The following is a 13,158-nucleotide window of genomic DNA, read 5'->3' on the forward strand; positions in this document are numbered from 1 at the left end:
CACAAGCCAATTTGTGGTTTCTAATTTTCTGATTTAAATGACGTTGCTACGAATAAATAGTTTGGAACAAGAACCACATTTCCTGCTTTGTGATTGTAGCGATTCTTTAAAGCCAGGGTCGTAGCAGAGAAAAGCGTCAGAAGGACGCTTCCATGTTCTCAGGAACATGTTCCAGCAGGAGAGCAACAAGAGTGTGGTGAAACACCTGTGCCGGTCAAGTTCAAAAGCCAGTGGGTGGTTTTCCAGGGATGCTGTGGGGTTCGTTTGCACTGTGCAGGGTGAGCTGGGGTGAAGGGAGAAGTCGGATGCACTCGCTCGCTGCTTATACATTAGGAAACTTACCACCGCAGTTTCTGGATGGCTCATCCCACGGGCAACCTCCCCTTTGTGAGGGACGTGTGACGCCAGCTTGGCTCTGGGACTGCCACACTCCACCACGAGTATGCTGAAGTCTTTCCCCCAGGTTACTCTCTTTTGGTCTCTGCCTTGATCGAAGGCTCCTCACCCAAAGTTCAGAAGTTTCTCTGCTCTCCTTTTTTAGCACCGCCAATGGGAGGACGGGGAGTGTACGTAGAGGGACAGGACGCCTAGGTTATGTGATGTGACCTGAACTCTGAGGAGTTCATGAAGTTGACCTTGGGCAAAGGCCTCCTCCTCCTCTTCCGGTAACAAAGTACCACTCCGAGAGCACCCAAACAAGGGCAGTACATTGGGCAAAACAAGGTGCCTTTAAACTGGGGCGGGTCAGCTTGGAGTGCTTCCTGGGTGAGCTTTTGTAATCAGACCTGGTCGTCTGTGTGAAATTCTTGATTCCATATAAGATGTGGTCTTGTCTCCTGTCTGATGTGACCAAGAGTCCTACTGTCCCAGATCTGCCCCAGAGAGAACTCACATCCCCAGAATCTCTTAAATCTGGGTGAATTAGACTATCATCACATCTCCACATGGTTCTCACTAAATTCAACAGCCTACCCCATGTCTGAGTATCAGCCACAGGAGGGGAGCGTCTCATTATGAAGGGAAGTGGATGGAAGTTCGGGGTAGCTAATAACTCGCCTAGGGTCACAGCACAAGGAGACTCTGAAGCCACCTTCCAATCCAGGTTTGCTTGACTCTAGTTCCAACTTTTTTTGCTTATTGAAAGGAAATTTTCTTGGCTGGGACTTTTCTTTTGAAAGAGTTTTCTTTGAGAACCAATATAAAAGTATGTCACCAGCTAGGTGACAGTGTTAGACAGGCACCGAGGGCAAGACTGTGTTCCCTGTACACACAAGGAGGCAAATAGGGGCGCCCTTCATGTGTGTGTGTATGTGTGTGTGTGTGTGTGTATGTGTGTGTATGTGTGTGTGTGTGTGTGTAGTCTGTGTCTGTGTCTCTGTGTGTGTGTGTCTGTGTCTCTCTGCGTGTGTGTCTGTGTATGTGTCTCTGTGTGTGTCTTTGTCTATGTGTATGTCCGTGTGTGCATCTGTGTGTGTCTGTGTCTGTGTGTGTGTCTGTGTCTGTGTGTCTCTGTATGTGTGTGTCTGTGTGTGTGAGTGTATGTGTGTATGTTTATGTGTTTGTGTGTGTGTCTGTGTGTGTGTGTGTGTGTGTGTCTGTGTGTGTGAGTGTATGTGTGTGTGTTTGTGTGTCTGTGTGTGTGCGTGTATGTGTGTGTGAGTGTGTATATGTGTGTATATGTGTGTGTGTGTGTGTATATGTGTATGTGTGTGTGTGTGTGTGTGTGTGTGTGTGTGTGTGTGTGTGTGTGTGTGTGTGTGTGTGTGTGTTTATGTGTTTGTGTGTGTGTCTGTGTGTGTTTGTGTGTGTGTGTGTGTGTGTGTGTTTGTGTGTGTGTGTGTGTGTGTGTGTGTGTGTGTGTGTGTGTGTGTGTGTGTGTGTGTGTGTGTGTGTGTGTGTGTGTGTGTGTGTGTGTGTGTGTGTGTGTGTGTGTGTGTGTGTGTGTGTGTGTGTGTGTGTGTGTGTGTGTGTGTGTGTGTGTGTGTGTGTGTGTGTGTGTGTGTGTGTGTCTGTGTGTGTGAGTGTGTGTGTCTGTGTGTGTGTCTGTGTGTGTGTGTATGTGTGTGTCTGTGTGTGTGCTGTGTGTGTGTGTGTGTGTGTGTGTGTGTGTGTGTGTGTGTGTGTGTGTGTGTGTGTGTGTGTGTGTGTGGGTGTGTGTGTGTGGGTGTCCTTGTGTGTGGGGGTGGTGTGTGTGTTTGTCTGTGTGTGTGTGTGTTCCTTTTCCGGCCAGAGATTTTCTCTCCAAAGCTTGGAACACCACATGCTCTTCACAGAACTACAAGGCTTCCAGTGAGGAAGGAGCCCCCTTAGTTACCCCACTCCTCTGCAGTTCAAATATCACCCAAAAATCCATTCTATCTTATGTATTTGCCTTTGTAAAACACCAAGATTGATTTTGAAATAAGCAAAATGTTCTACTGAACCTAAAGAGCTCAGTGCCTGGCCACATGAAGTTTTGCTTAAACTTTGCTATAGTGAAAAAATGTATAAAACTCACAATTAAAACACAGCTGTAGGAGCTGAGAGATGGCTCTGTGGTTAAGAGCACTGGCTGCTCTTGCAGAGAGACTCTGGGTCCAGTTGCCAACCAACGCCTACATAAATTAAAGGGCTCGCAACCTTTAATTTCAGTTCCAGGGATCTCGCGCCCTCTTCTGGCCTTCCAAGGTACTACATGCATGTGGTGCCAATACAGGCAAGTGTGCACACATACACATAAAGGAGAATGTTTTTAATTCTCCTTTTGAAAAGCCAGGTATGTGCTGGTGGCGCATGTCTGTAATTCCAGCTACTTGTGGGGGAATAGCAAGTTGTAAGCCACACTGGACTGCACAGCAAGCTTCAAAGCCACCTTCAGCAATATCAGCTGAATTGGAGGGACTTACCCAGCATGTGTGAGGCCCTTGGCTCAAGCTTCGCCACTGTTAATTATATAAATGAGCAAACGCAGTAAATGAGTAACTAGCTGGTTTTAAATGAAAAGCTTCTGGAGACGGCATTGGTATCGTGTCAGAGCACCTACAGAAGATTAACAGAACTCGAGCTGATTCTGCATTTCTGCCTAAGTGCCGAGAAAAAATATCCAGAAAGAGACAAAGCAAACTGGGGCGGGGGTGGGGGTGAGGGTGGGGGGTGGGAGTGGGGCGTTGGACTGTAGTCTAATGTCCTGTGGTTAGAAGCTAAGTCCTCTTCCATAGACACATTAGCACCCAGGAAGGGGTTCCTCTGTCTGAAATCTTACATACTTTTTAGGAAGTACATTTTACGTATCATGAAATGCACACCCTAAGCCTGCCTTCAATGGAGAAAACATAAAGACCTACCTGGCCTCTATCAATACAGAAGTATCATAGTCACCACGGGCAGCATGGCTGACTTGTTTTCCCTCTCTCGTGACTTCCTATTAAGGGAATCACACAGATGTCGTTTCCTATAAGAATATATGAATGGCGCCTAAGATCATTCATTCCATTCATGTTGAACACATCAGCCATCTATTCATTTTGGATCTGAAGAGTGTTCTGCTTTTTAACCCTTCTGCCCTTTGACCTGAGTTTTTGTCAGAGGTATTTGTTGTTGTTGTTGTTTTTATTATTATTATTATTATTATTATTATTATTATTATTATTCAATCATTTCCAGTGTGCCCTTCTCTCGTTAGGGAAGTACAGATACTTCAATTTTTTTCTACCCAAATTAATGTCAAGGATTCTGCTAGCTTAGTGCCTAGGATTTGTCTTAGCACAGAGCAGGAACCAAAAGAGTCAATGAAGGAGCTCGTGAACAGCCTTCCAGTCCTGATCATTTAGACATGGTGATCTCAGTTTAGTGACATAGCAAAGATGGGGCAAGGAGATGTGAACGCTGTCTTTGACTTACAGAATGACTGGCGCTCCCTCTCGTGTAACCCTGTCCAGCCCATAGTGGACTGGAACTGTATCTACCCCTGCCAAGTTCTGACTAGATTTGTCTGATGGGGCATTAGGATATCCACTTTAGAGGATTCGGTAGCTAACCTGGCTGATACCCCCTCTCTCACTCTGGGTCTTGGGGCCTCCTTCCCTTTTGCCCACCTCAGACACCACGGCTTTGCTCGTTCCTGCCAACCGCTCACAGACGTGGGCTCTGCCACACTGGCAGGCCTGCTCCCAGTGGGTGCCCCATTGCCATCGCTCAAGGGTGTTGAGGAAGCTCCTCCTTCTCTCTAGCTTTTGACGGGAATGGTTACTATCCAATGTCTGCAGCCTCCTGTGCTGGGGTCTGCACTGAATCCTAGCCAATAGCACCCATGTTTGGTATGGACAGAACACAATCACTTCATTATCCCATGTCAACCCTGAGACAGCTCTACCTGTAGCCCCCTTTGGATCTTCAGTTTCTAAGGGGTGTAGGCATGATGTTTGTGTGTACTGTATGAAGGTTATCCTTGTGTTTTTCAAATGCTGATTTCTCTTCCCTCGTATTTTGTTTCTATCTAACACAACACCATGATGCTTATATCAAGAATCTCCTGGCTCAGGTTTGTGTAAACAATTGTTACCGTTCATTCTCTGCCTTGTCAATAAATGCTGAATACCCGAGGCTGTGCAGAAGACAGAATAGGACGGAAGCTTCTGCCAGCCAGGGGGAAGGTACACACACACACACACACACACACACACACACACACACACACAGACAGAGAGAGAGAGAGAGACAGAGACAGAGACAGAGACAGAGACAGAGACAGAGAGAGAGACAGAGAGAATTTCAGGTCTGTCAGGAGAATGAAGAGATTGGCCCGAGGAGAGGGTCCAAAAAGACACCATGAGAAAAAAATCTGAAGGCCTAAGAGCCAGATCAATAATAACATGCAAATATCATGGGATGGTGTGGGAGGTAGCTGGATTAGTTTAGGGGTTATCATCAGTCATTTAATTGCCCAGTATTGGAGTGCAGCTTGGAATAAACCTTTGTTCCTCTGCGGGGTTACTTGCAAAGGTAAAGAAATAACAGTTGATGGATTAATTTACTATTTAAACTTATATTAAAAATCATTAATTTTACAAAAGGGAGACGCAGAAAAGAGGCGACTTGATTTGCTCTGCATATAAATGCTGCCCCCGAGTCATCCAGAGTTTTCTAGGATCCTCTGGGCCTTCCTCAAAAACTTTGGTGCTTTCTCCACTCTAAATATATGTTCAGCTCATAGAGGGGCTGGGAGAGTGGCTCATGGGCAAAGTGCTTGGCATGCAAACTTGAGGAACAAAATTTGGATCCCCAGTGCCAACACTGAAAAACTGGGTATCCCTTGCCAAGGCTCAGAGGACATTGCCAAAGGGGAAGCAGAAAGAATGAGGTGCAGGAGGACTGGGAGGACAGATGCTGGAGGTGTGGGAGGACAGGTGCAGGAGGACTGGGAAGACAGGTGCTGGAGGACTGGAAGAACAGGTACAGGAGGACTGGGAGAACAGTACAGGAGGACTAGGAGGACAGGTACAGGAGGACTGGAAGAACAGGTACAGGAGGACTGAGAGAACAGTACAGGAGGACTGGGAGGACAGGTACAGGAGGACTGGGAGGACAGGTACAGGAGGACTGGGAGGACAGGTATAGGAGGACTGGGAGGACAGGTGTGGGAGGGCTGGGAGGACAGGTGTGGGAGGACTAGAAGGACGGGTTTGGGAGGGCTGGGAGGACAGGTGTGGGAGGGCTGGGAGGACAGGTGTGGGAGGGCTGGGAGGACAGGTGCGGGAGGACTGGGAGGACAGGTGTGGGAGGACTAGAAGGACGGGTTTGGGAGGGCTGGGAGGACAGGTGTGGGAGGGCTGGGAGGACAGGTGTGGAAGGGCTGGGAGGACAGGTGCAGGATGACTGGGAGGACAGGTACAGGAGGACTGAGAGGACAGGTGCAGGAGGACTGAGAGGACAGGTGCAGGAGGACTGGGAGGACAGGTGTGGGAGGACTGGGAGGACAGGTGTGGGAGGGCTGGGAGGACAGGTGTGGGAGGGCTGGGAGGACAGGTGTGGGAGGGCTGGGAGGACAGGTGCAGGAGGACTGGGAGGACAGGTGCAGGAGGACTGGGAGGACAGGTGTGGGAGGACTGGGAGGACAGGTGTGGGAGGGCTGGGAGGACAGGTGTGGGAGGACTGGGAGGACAGGTGTGGGAGGACTGGGAGGACAGGTGTGGGAGGGCTGGGAGGACAGGTGCAGGAGGACTGGGAGGACAGGTACAGGATAAGGCAAAAGGTAATATAGGAACACACTCAACATAGATCTCTGTCCTTCACCCATACATACACTCACACACACACACACACACACACACACACACACACACACACAAAGAGACAGAGATAGGGAGACACAGACACCAAGAGAATAGATTTTTACAGTTCAGAAATGACTACATTACAGGCATATATGGGTAGTCCAAAGTCTGTTGATTTACTAGGTTATATTTTATCAACGTCCATCCCAAACTGTGCTGGATCACTGTTCCTTTTATTATTCATCAAACATTGTACCTGTTGATTGATCAGAATTTGTGGCAAAGATCTGATAGGCTATTACCAGGCTAGGCTGCTGTTATAACACACATGCAGATGTATGAGGTGTGAATTGGTACATTTTCATTTCCGTTGGGGTCTTGAAATGTTACAGTGTTCACCTGCTGGCCTTGGGAAAGTAGAAAAAACACAAAGTCGAATTCTATTGAGGCAGTGGTCAGTGTGCTTAGAGACCAAACTCTTACCCATGGCTGAGAAGGGAGGAGTCTTATTGGTTTGCTTTTGTATCTTTGTGAGACATTATACACTATAGCACAGGATGATCTGAAAAGTCATTATAAGCCCAGGCTGCCCTTAAATTCCAGGAAACCCTCCTGCCTCAGCCTCCAAAGTGCTGGAATCACAGGTGTGAGTTACTACGCCTTGTTTTGACTTTATTTAAGCATTTACCATGCCAACTGGCTTCACGGGGACAGGATGGGTCAACCGGCCCCACTGTAATTCATTCCCCTTGCTGCAGGGGTATTAGGTTGTTCTGTGTTTAAGGCCACAGACTATGAGGAGAACATGCATTTATAGAAGCAGACATTTCCCTCCGCCTCCTATAGAAGGTATGCAATTTTAACTGCCACGGAATCAGAGCTATGACAGCATCTAAATAGTCCAATTTGAAGAGTCAGAAAGGGGCATGGAGGTTTGGAGACAGGGTTTGTCTCTAAACTAGTAAAACTAATAGCTGGTGCTCTGTTTTCCTGTTCTAGAAAAGGAGATGTAGTTAAGGAAGGCCAGAGCCATAATTCTATTACATATGTAGCAGATTGTGTTGTATGGGTTAATGCATACAATATAATTCTATATTAATTACATTGGGGAAACAAAAACTCTCCTGGCTCACGTGTAGATAAATGAGAGGGATAAAGAAAGATCAAATACCGGGAGAGGAGGGTAGGACTTTTCCAAAAACATTTTATAGGCACTGTTGTATACTGCAACTCTGCGATTTAAAGTTAAAATGAGTGTATATGCTCCATGTAATGAATACACATTTTATTAATCAAATATTATGCTCGATTTTACCTTGTTTTGTAGGACCAGCAAAAATCCACCAATGTGGTCTACCAGGCCCATCATGTGAGCAGGAACAAGAGAGGACAGGTGGTTGGAACCAGGGGAGGATTCCGAGGATGTACCGTGTGGCTAACAGGTATAAACATACACACACACACACACACACACACACACACACACACACACACACATGCACACACACACATGCACACACGTGCACACAGAGACAAATTTTTCAAGGAACCTTTTTTAAAATAGAAACCTGATATGTGACATTACTTCAAGGAACTCAGTGTTTATTTGAACGGTTGAAAGAGTGGAGTGGCGAGCCATGTAGACACCCGCCTGTTGGTCATCACTCTGTAACCGGTGAGAACCAGCGTCTGACAGGCTGAGAGAGGCCACTAGCCGTCGGTTACCCTTCTTTGGCAGCACAAAATGAGACAAGCAGATTGTGAAACCTTTCAACTCCAAGGAGCTTCTCCTGTTCACCACTAAATGAATTTCCTGCCACGACAAAGGGGCTTTTGCTAATTGGGCAGGGAATATTTGGCAGCCTGTCGGGCTGTGGATGTTTAGAGCTGGCTCTCTGATGTTTTGATGTTCTGGAGGCCTATTCCACTAGGAAAGTTAAGAATCTGTGTGAGAAAGATTGCTAGAAATCTCATCTTGGCCAAGGGTTGTCTTTTGCCTGTAGAAACAACTTTCTATCTCTGAGATGACACAGTGAATGTTCCCTTTCCTGTTCTTTTGGACCCAGGAGTTCCAAAGCTGGAGATTAGCCATGAACTTGCAGTTACGCTAAGGTCCCTGATAGCCCAGGTCAGAGCCCTAACCTGATAGATGCAGTTGATAAAAAAAAGGGAAGCCCAGGTTCGCTTTGTAGACAGGACTTTCTGCTTACTGGGCCTGAGAGAGGCATACGTGCTATTTTCTGCTCACTCAGCAAAGGTCTAACCTGAGTGCAGCTAGGAAGAATGTGGCACTGGGGGACTTGCCTGCAGTTCCTCCTGCTTGTTTCCTAGTTGTCCAGTTGCACTGTTTCTGCAGCCCAGGTTGGCCCAGAACTCATGATCCTGCTGCTTACGCCTTCCAGTGCTGGGACTCTAGGGCCGTGGTACACACCTGGGTTGGTTGGTTTGTTTGTTTTCTGTTGCTATTCTTGATTTTTCCTGGTGCTGGTGGTTTCCTGGTTTTATTCACAGCTGGGATTTGCATCAAAACAACTTTATCCTCTAACAAGAGGCCAGACAATGCACACAGAGCCCCAAGTGCCAATATGACAGACTTGCCTGTTGGGACGCCCGCAGTGTTCCCTGGCTCTCTCTGTGAGATGGGGGTTTTAGTAGCAGACACATCTGGATTCCCCAGGCTCCTGCTTGCCTTCCCCAGCTCTTTATTGGGGGAAGGTCACTCTGGGGTTGAGACACTCACATAAAGTTCATGTTCTCTATGTCCACTCTTTGGAAAAAGGAATGCCTGGTAGGTTGGAGATGGGGGAAGTGTAAAGGGTTTATTTCCTCCGACTTTTCTTCTCTTCGTCTTTCCCAAATTTACTTTTCTGCTTGTGGTTCAGAGGTTTGATATCAGCCATGTAGACCAAAAGAAATCCATTACTCCAGAGGCTCAGATTTGAGAACCCAGTCCACCCCCATCAGTAGGTGGCTTTGCGAAAGTCGTCTAACTCCCTGAGCCCAATACCCTGGTTTATAAAGTGCTCGTGCATATTGGACGCTGACTGCTGGGCGTTGTAGACAGAGGTAATGAAATATAGCATCAATACACTCAGCCCAGGGCTTGGCCCCTGCTAAGACCACACTACCCCGGCTTGTCCCACAGGATAGCCAACACCCAGCTCCACGGGGATTGAGGCGAGGCCTTTGTTCTCCAACAGCTGAGGCAAATGGAAGGAAATGTAATTTCATTATTCTGAGGCGAGAGTTCACCCCAGAGAGTCAAGGTTCCTATTTTTCATTGCCTAAAAGCTGACATAAATTCTAAGAGGAATTCTGAGTTGAGCTCTGTTCCTGGGTTCAAAAGAAACTGTGGTGATTTGGTAAAGATTTCCAGAACCTTCCGTGTCAGAGTCAAGAGTGTGAGTTTAAAAATGAAACCAAAACTGAACTGAGAAAGGGACCCCCATTGAAGGAATCAGAGAAAGGACTGGAAGAGCTTGAAGGGGCTCGAGACCCCATATGTACAACAATGCCAACAACCAGAGTTTCCAGGGACTAAGCCACTACCCAAAGACTATACATGGACTGACCCTGGACTCTGACCTCATAGGTAGCAATGAATATCCTAGTAAGAGCACCAGTGGAAGGGGAAGCCCTTGGTCCTGCCAAGACTGAACCCCCAGTGAATGGGATTGTTGGGGGAGGGCAGTAATGGGGGAGGGATGGGAGGGAACACCCATAAAGAAGGGAGGGGGAGGGGTTAGGGGATGTTGATCCGGAAACTGGGAAAGGGAATAACAATTGAAATGTAAATAAATACTCAAGTTAATAAAGATGGGGGGGATGAGACCAAAAACCTAGGGACAATGTCTCTTCCTCTGCTACCAGAAGAGGTCGGCTGTCACCGCAGCTTTAATTTCTCAAAAGCAGTCAGCGTCTCATTTGTATAAACAACTTTCTAATCTTTAAGATGTTTGCGGGCAAAACAGCACATGGTCTACGACCCCAGGTCTCCCTATTTACAAACCCCAGTTGCTCACAAAAACCTTTCAAACTATAAAACAAATGCAAGTCCTCAGGCTTTGTACTCCCTTTAGATTTTAATGGTCTTCATTTAAGCCTACAATATTCTCATAAGAGCTCAGCTATATATAAAGGTGTCTGGTTACCTCACCATTTTTCATCTTTTGAGGACTTTGGTTTTTTGGGTTTTTTTAAGATTTATTTTATTGCTTTTTTTTTTGCCTGTGAGTTCACTGTCACTCTCTTCAGACACACCAGAAGAGGGCATCAGATCCCATTACAGATGGTTGTGAGCCACCATGTTGTTGCTGGGAATTGAACTCGGGACCTCAGGGAGAGCAGTCAGTGCTCTTAACCCTCTTAACCGCTGAGCCATCTCTCCAGCCCAGAACTTTGGTTTCTTGAGAGACCAGCCCCGGACTCCTGATCGTGCTGTCCCCACCTCGCCAGCACTGGCTTGCAGACATGCACCGCTGTTTCTGAGTTGGTCACTTTTTAATCCTAAGTCTGACTTGCCTGTTCTCAACAGGTCTCTCCGGCGCTGGAAAAACAACCATAAGCTTCGCTTTGGAGGAGTACCTTGTGTCTCATGCCATCCCGTGTTACTCCCTGGATGGAGACAACGTCCGTCATGGCCTTAACAAGAACCTGGGGTTCTCTGCCGGGGACCGAGAAGAGAATATCCGTCGAATTGCAGAGGTGGCCAAGCTATTTGCTGATGCTGGCCTGGTGTGCATTACCAGTTTTATTTCTCCATTTGCAAAGGTAAAAGATTTGGCTCAGGGCAGGAGCTCACAGGCTCATGTCCTCCCTGGGCTGTGGCCCTCAGCCAGTGGAGCAGGGGAGATTGAGAGCCACTAGACTTTCACTTTCCCATCCATTCTCCCCTCTCCTCACGGGGTCCTCTCATTTCCTCTATTGGCTATGTAAAAAGAGTTGCCTCAGTGCCAGAAGCCAGTGCCCCAGTTGACATGAAGCTGTTATGGGTGACAGTCACCAAGGCCATGTGGTCAGAGTTGAAAGAGTTGAGCAAGACCTCCACGGCCTGTAATTTCACTTGTCTGAACAGGAATGTTTAGCTGGCCCAAACAGAGCAGTCCAGTGCACAACACTGGTTTCTGTGGGCTTAGAGGGGACAGCGCTGACCGGAGTATCCCTGCTTTGGTCTAAAGCAGGACGTTTCTAGCAAAGTCTTCCTGTGTTAAGAGCTCAGCTCTTGCTAAGGGGGAGTTGTGTTCTGTAGCTCTCTCTAGAAGGTCTTCAGGCAGTGTGCTTATGAGAGGAACATCCTTGGGCTTGCTGAAAGGACTCTGCCAAGCACATAGCTCCTTTTACCCCAAGGGTATTAACTTCGAGAGTACACTGTGTTTTGCCATGAAGACTCTCATTAGGAAATTTTGCCCTAGTCCATTTCCCCTTATAACAAAATACCAGACCTGATGATTTATAAAGATTAGGGGTTTATTTGGCTCACGACTCTGGAGGCTGCAGAACCCAAGAGCATGGTGTCGGAACCTTTGTCTGATAAGAGCCTCGAGGTGCATTGAATGCAAAAAAGAGCAAGTGCTCAGGCTCACTCGGGCCTGTGCCCCACCCCCTTCTCCAAGCTATCCTTGGATCCTTTGATCCTGCGTCTACTTCCCTGGTGCTGGATTTATGGGCATACCCCTCCCCCCTTACTCTCTTTTATATTTTTAAACGCACAATCTTTCAGGATCGTGAGAATGCCCGCAAAATCCACGAATCAGCAGGACTCCCCTTCTTTGAGATCTTTGTAGATGCACCTTTAAATATCTGTGAAAGCCGAGATGTAAAAGGACTCTACAAACGCGCTCGGGCAGGAGAGATTAAAGGTACGGCACCTTCACCTTCGACAGTTACGGACCCTGCCAGCCTTCTGATTCTGTCTTTGGAAACATGTCTGAGGCTACACGCTCTGGGTCCCGGCTGCAGAAAGCACACACTTTCCAAAGCTTGGTGTGTTCAGAATGGCCAGGGCCTTACTAAAATGCGGGGATTATCTTTGAAGAGTTGTCACCTCAGGCAGAAGGAGTGACATTGAGAGAAAGAAGACACACGTGCAACCAGATTTAGGAATGGGTCTCGTTGGATCTCTTCCTTCCTTTCCCTTTGTATTCTAGTCAGCAGTAGAAGGCTTGGTTTCTGCCACATCGTTACTAACATGAGTCTTTCCCTACTGCAAACACAGCTCTATCTTTCTTATCCACAGCAAGGGTCCCAGGATGGAAGTCTTACGTTTTCAGTCATCAATCACATTGTCAGCTTAACACATTCTTGCGTTCTATGCTCTGCCCGCTTGGCTGACAGCCATCTTCATGGCTTCGTGGGCACAGATATGATTTCGATCTCATGCTCTGCAGGGTTCACAGGCATCGATTCCGATTATGAGAAACCCGAGACTCCAGAGTGTGTGCTGAAGACCAACTTGTCCTCAGTGAGCGACTGCGTGCAGCAGGTGGTGGAGCTTCTGCAAGAGCAGGTAGGAGGGTGGTTCCCGCTCGTGTGTGCAGTGTACGCATGCGCGCTCGCGCCGGTGTGCGTTTAAAGGTAGCCTGAGTTCCTTTCTTAAAACTGTCCCCTTGCCAATCTCATTTGTAACGACCGCCAACTCCATTTCCCTGCAGAGCATTGTTCCCCACACCACCATCAAAGGCATCCATGAACTCTTTGTGCCGGAAAACAAAATTGATCAAATCCGAGCTGAGTTAGAGACTCTCCCGTCACTACCAATTACCAAGGTAAGAATACAGACCGGTCAGAGACTCAGGCTTTGAAACTACCTTTAGTGTGTGTGTGTGTGTGTGTGTGTGTGTGTGTGTGTGTGTGTGTGTGTGTGTGTGTGTGTTGTACTATACTGCATGAGTGGGGTCAGGACACCATG

At 47.6% G+C, this 13,158-nt stretch overlaps 1 protein-coding gene across 1 annotated transcript in view; it reads left to right on the forward strand.

The window, feature by feature from the left end:
* Nucleotides 1-13,158, forward strand: part of Papss2 (3'-phosphoadenosine 5'-phosphosulfate synthase 2) — a 75,607-nt gene that overhangs the window by 34,445 nt on the left and 28,004 nt on the right. Inside the window, exons 2-6 of the mRNA XM_032891809.1 lie at nt 7,579-7,693; nt 10,786-11,021; nt 11,971-12,109; nt 12,638-12,756; nt 12,902-13,015. Coding sequence (XP_032747700.1) covers nt 7,579-7,693; nt 10,786-11,021; nt 11,971-12,109; nt 12,638-12,756; nt 12,902-13,015 — 723 coding nt within the window. The remainder of the gene's footprint in view (nt 1-7,578; nt 7,694-10,785; nt 11,022-11,970; nt 12,110-12,637; nt 12,757-12,901; nt 13,016-13,158) is intronic.

Source organism: Rattus rattus, chromosome 2, assembly GCF_011064425.1.
Source record: "Rattus rattus isolate New Zealand chromosome 2, Rrattus_CSIRO_v1, whole genome shotgun sequence".
NCBI lineage: Eukaryota > Metazoa > Chordata > Mammalia > Rodentia > Muridae > Rattus > Rattus rattus.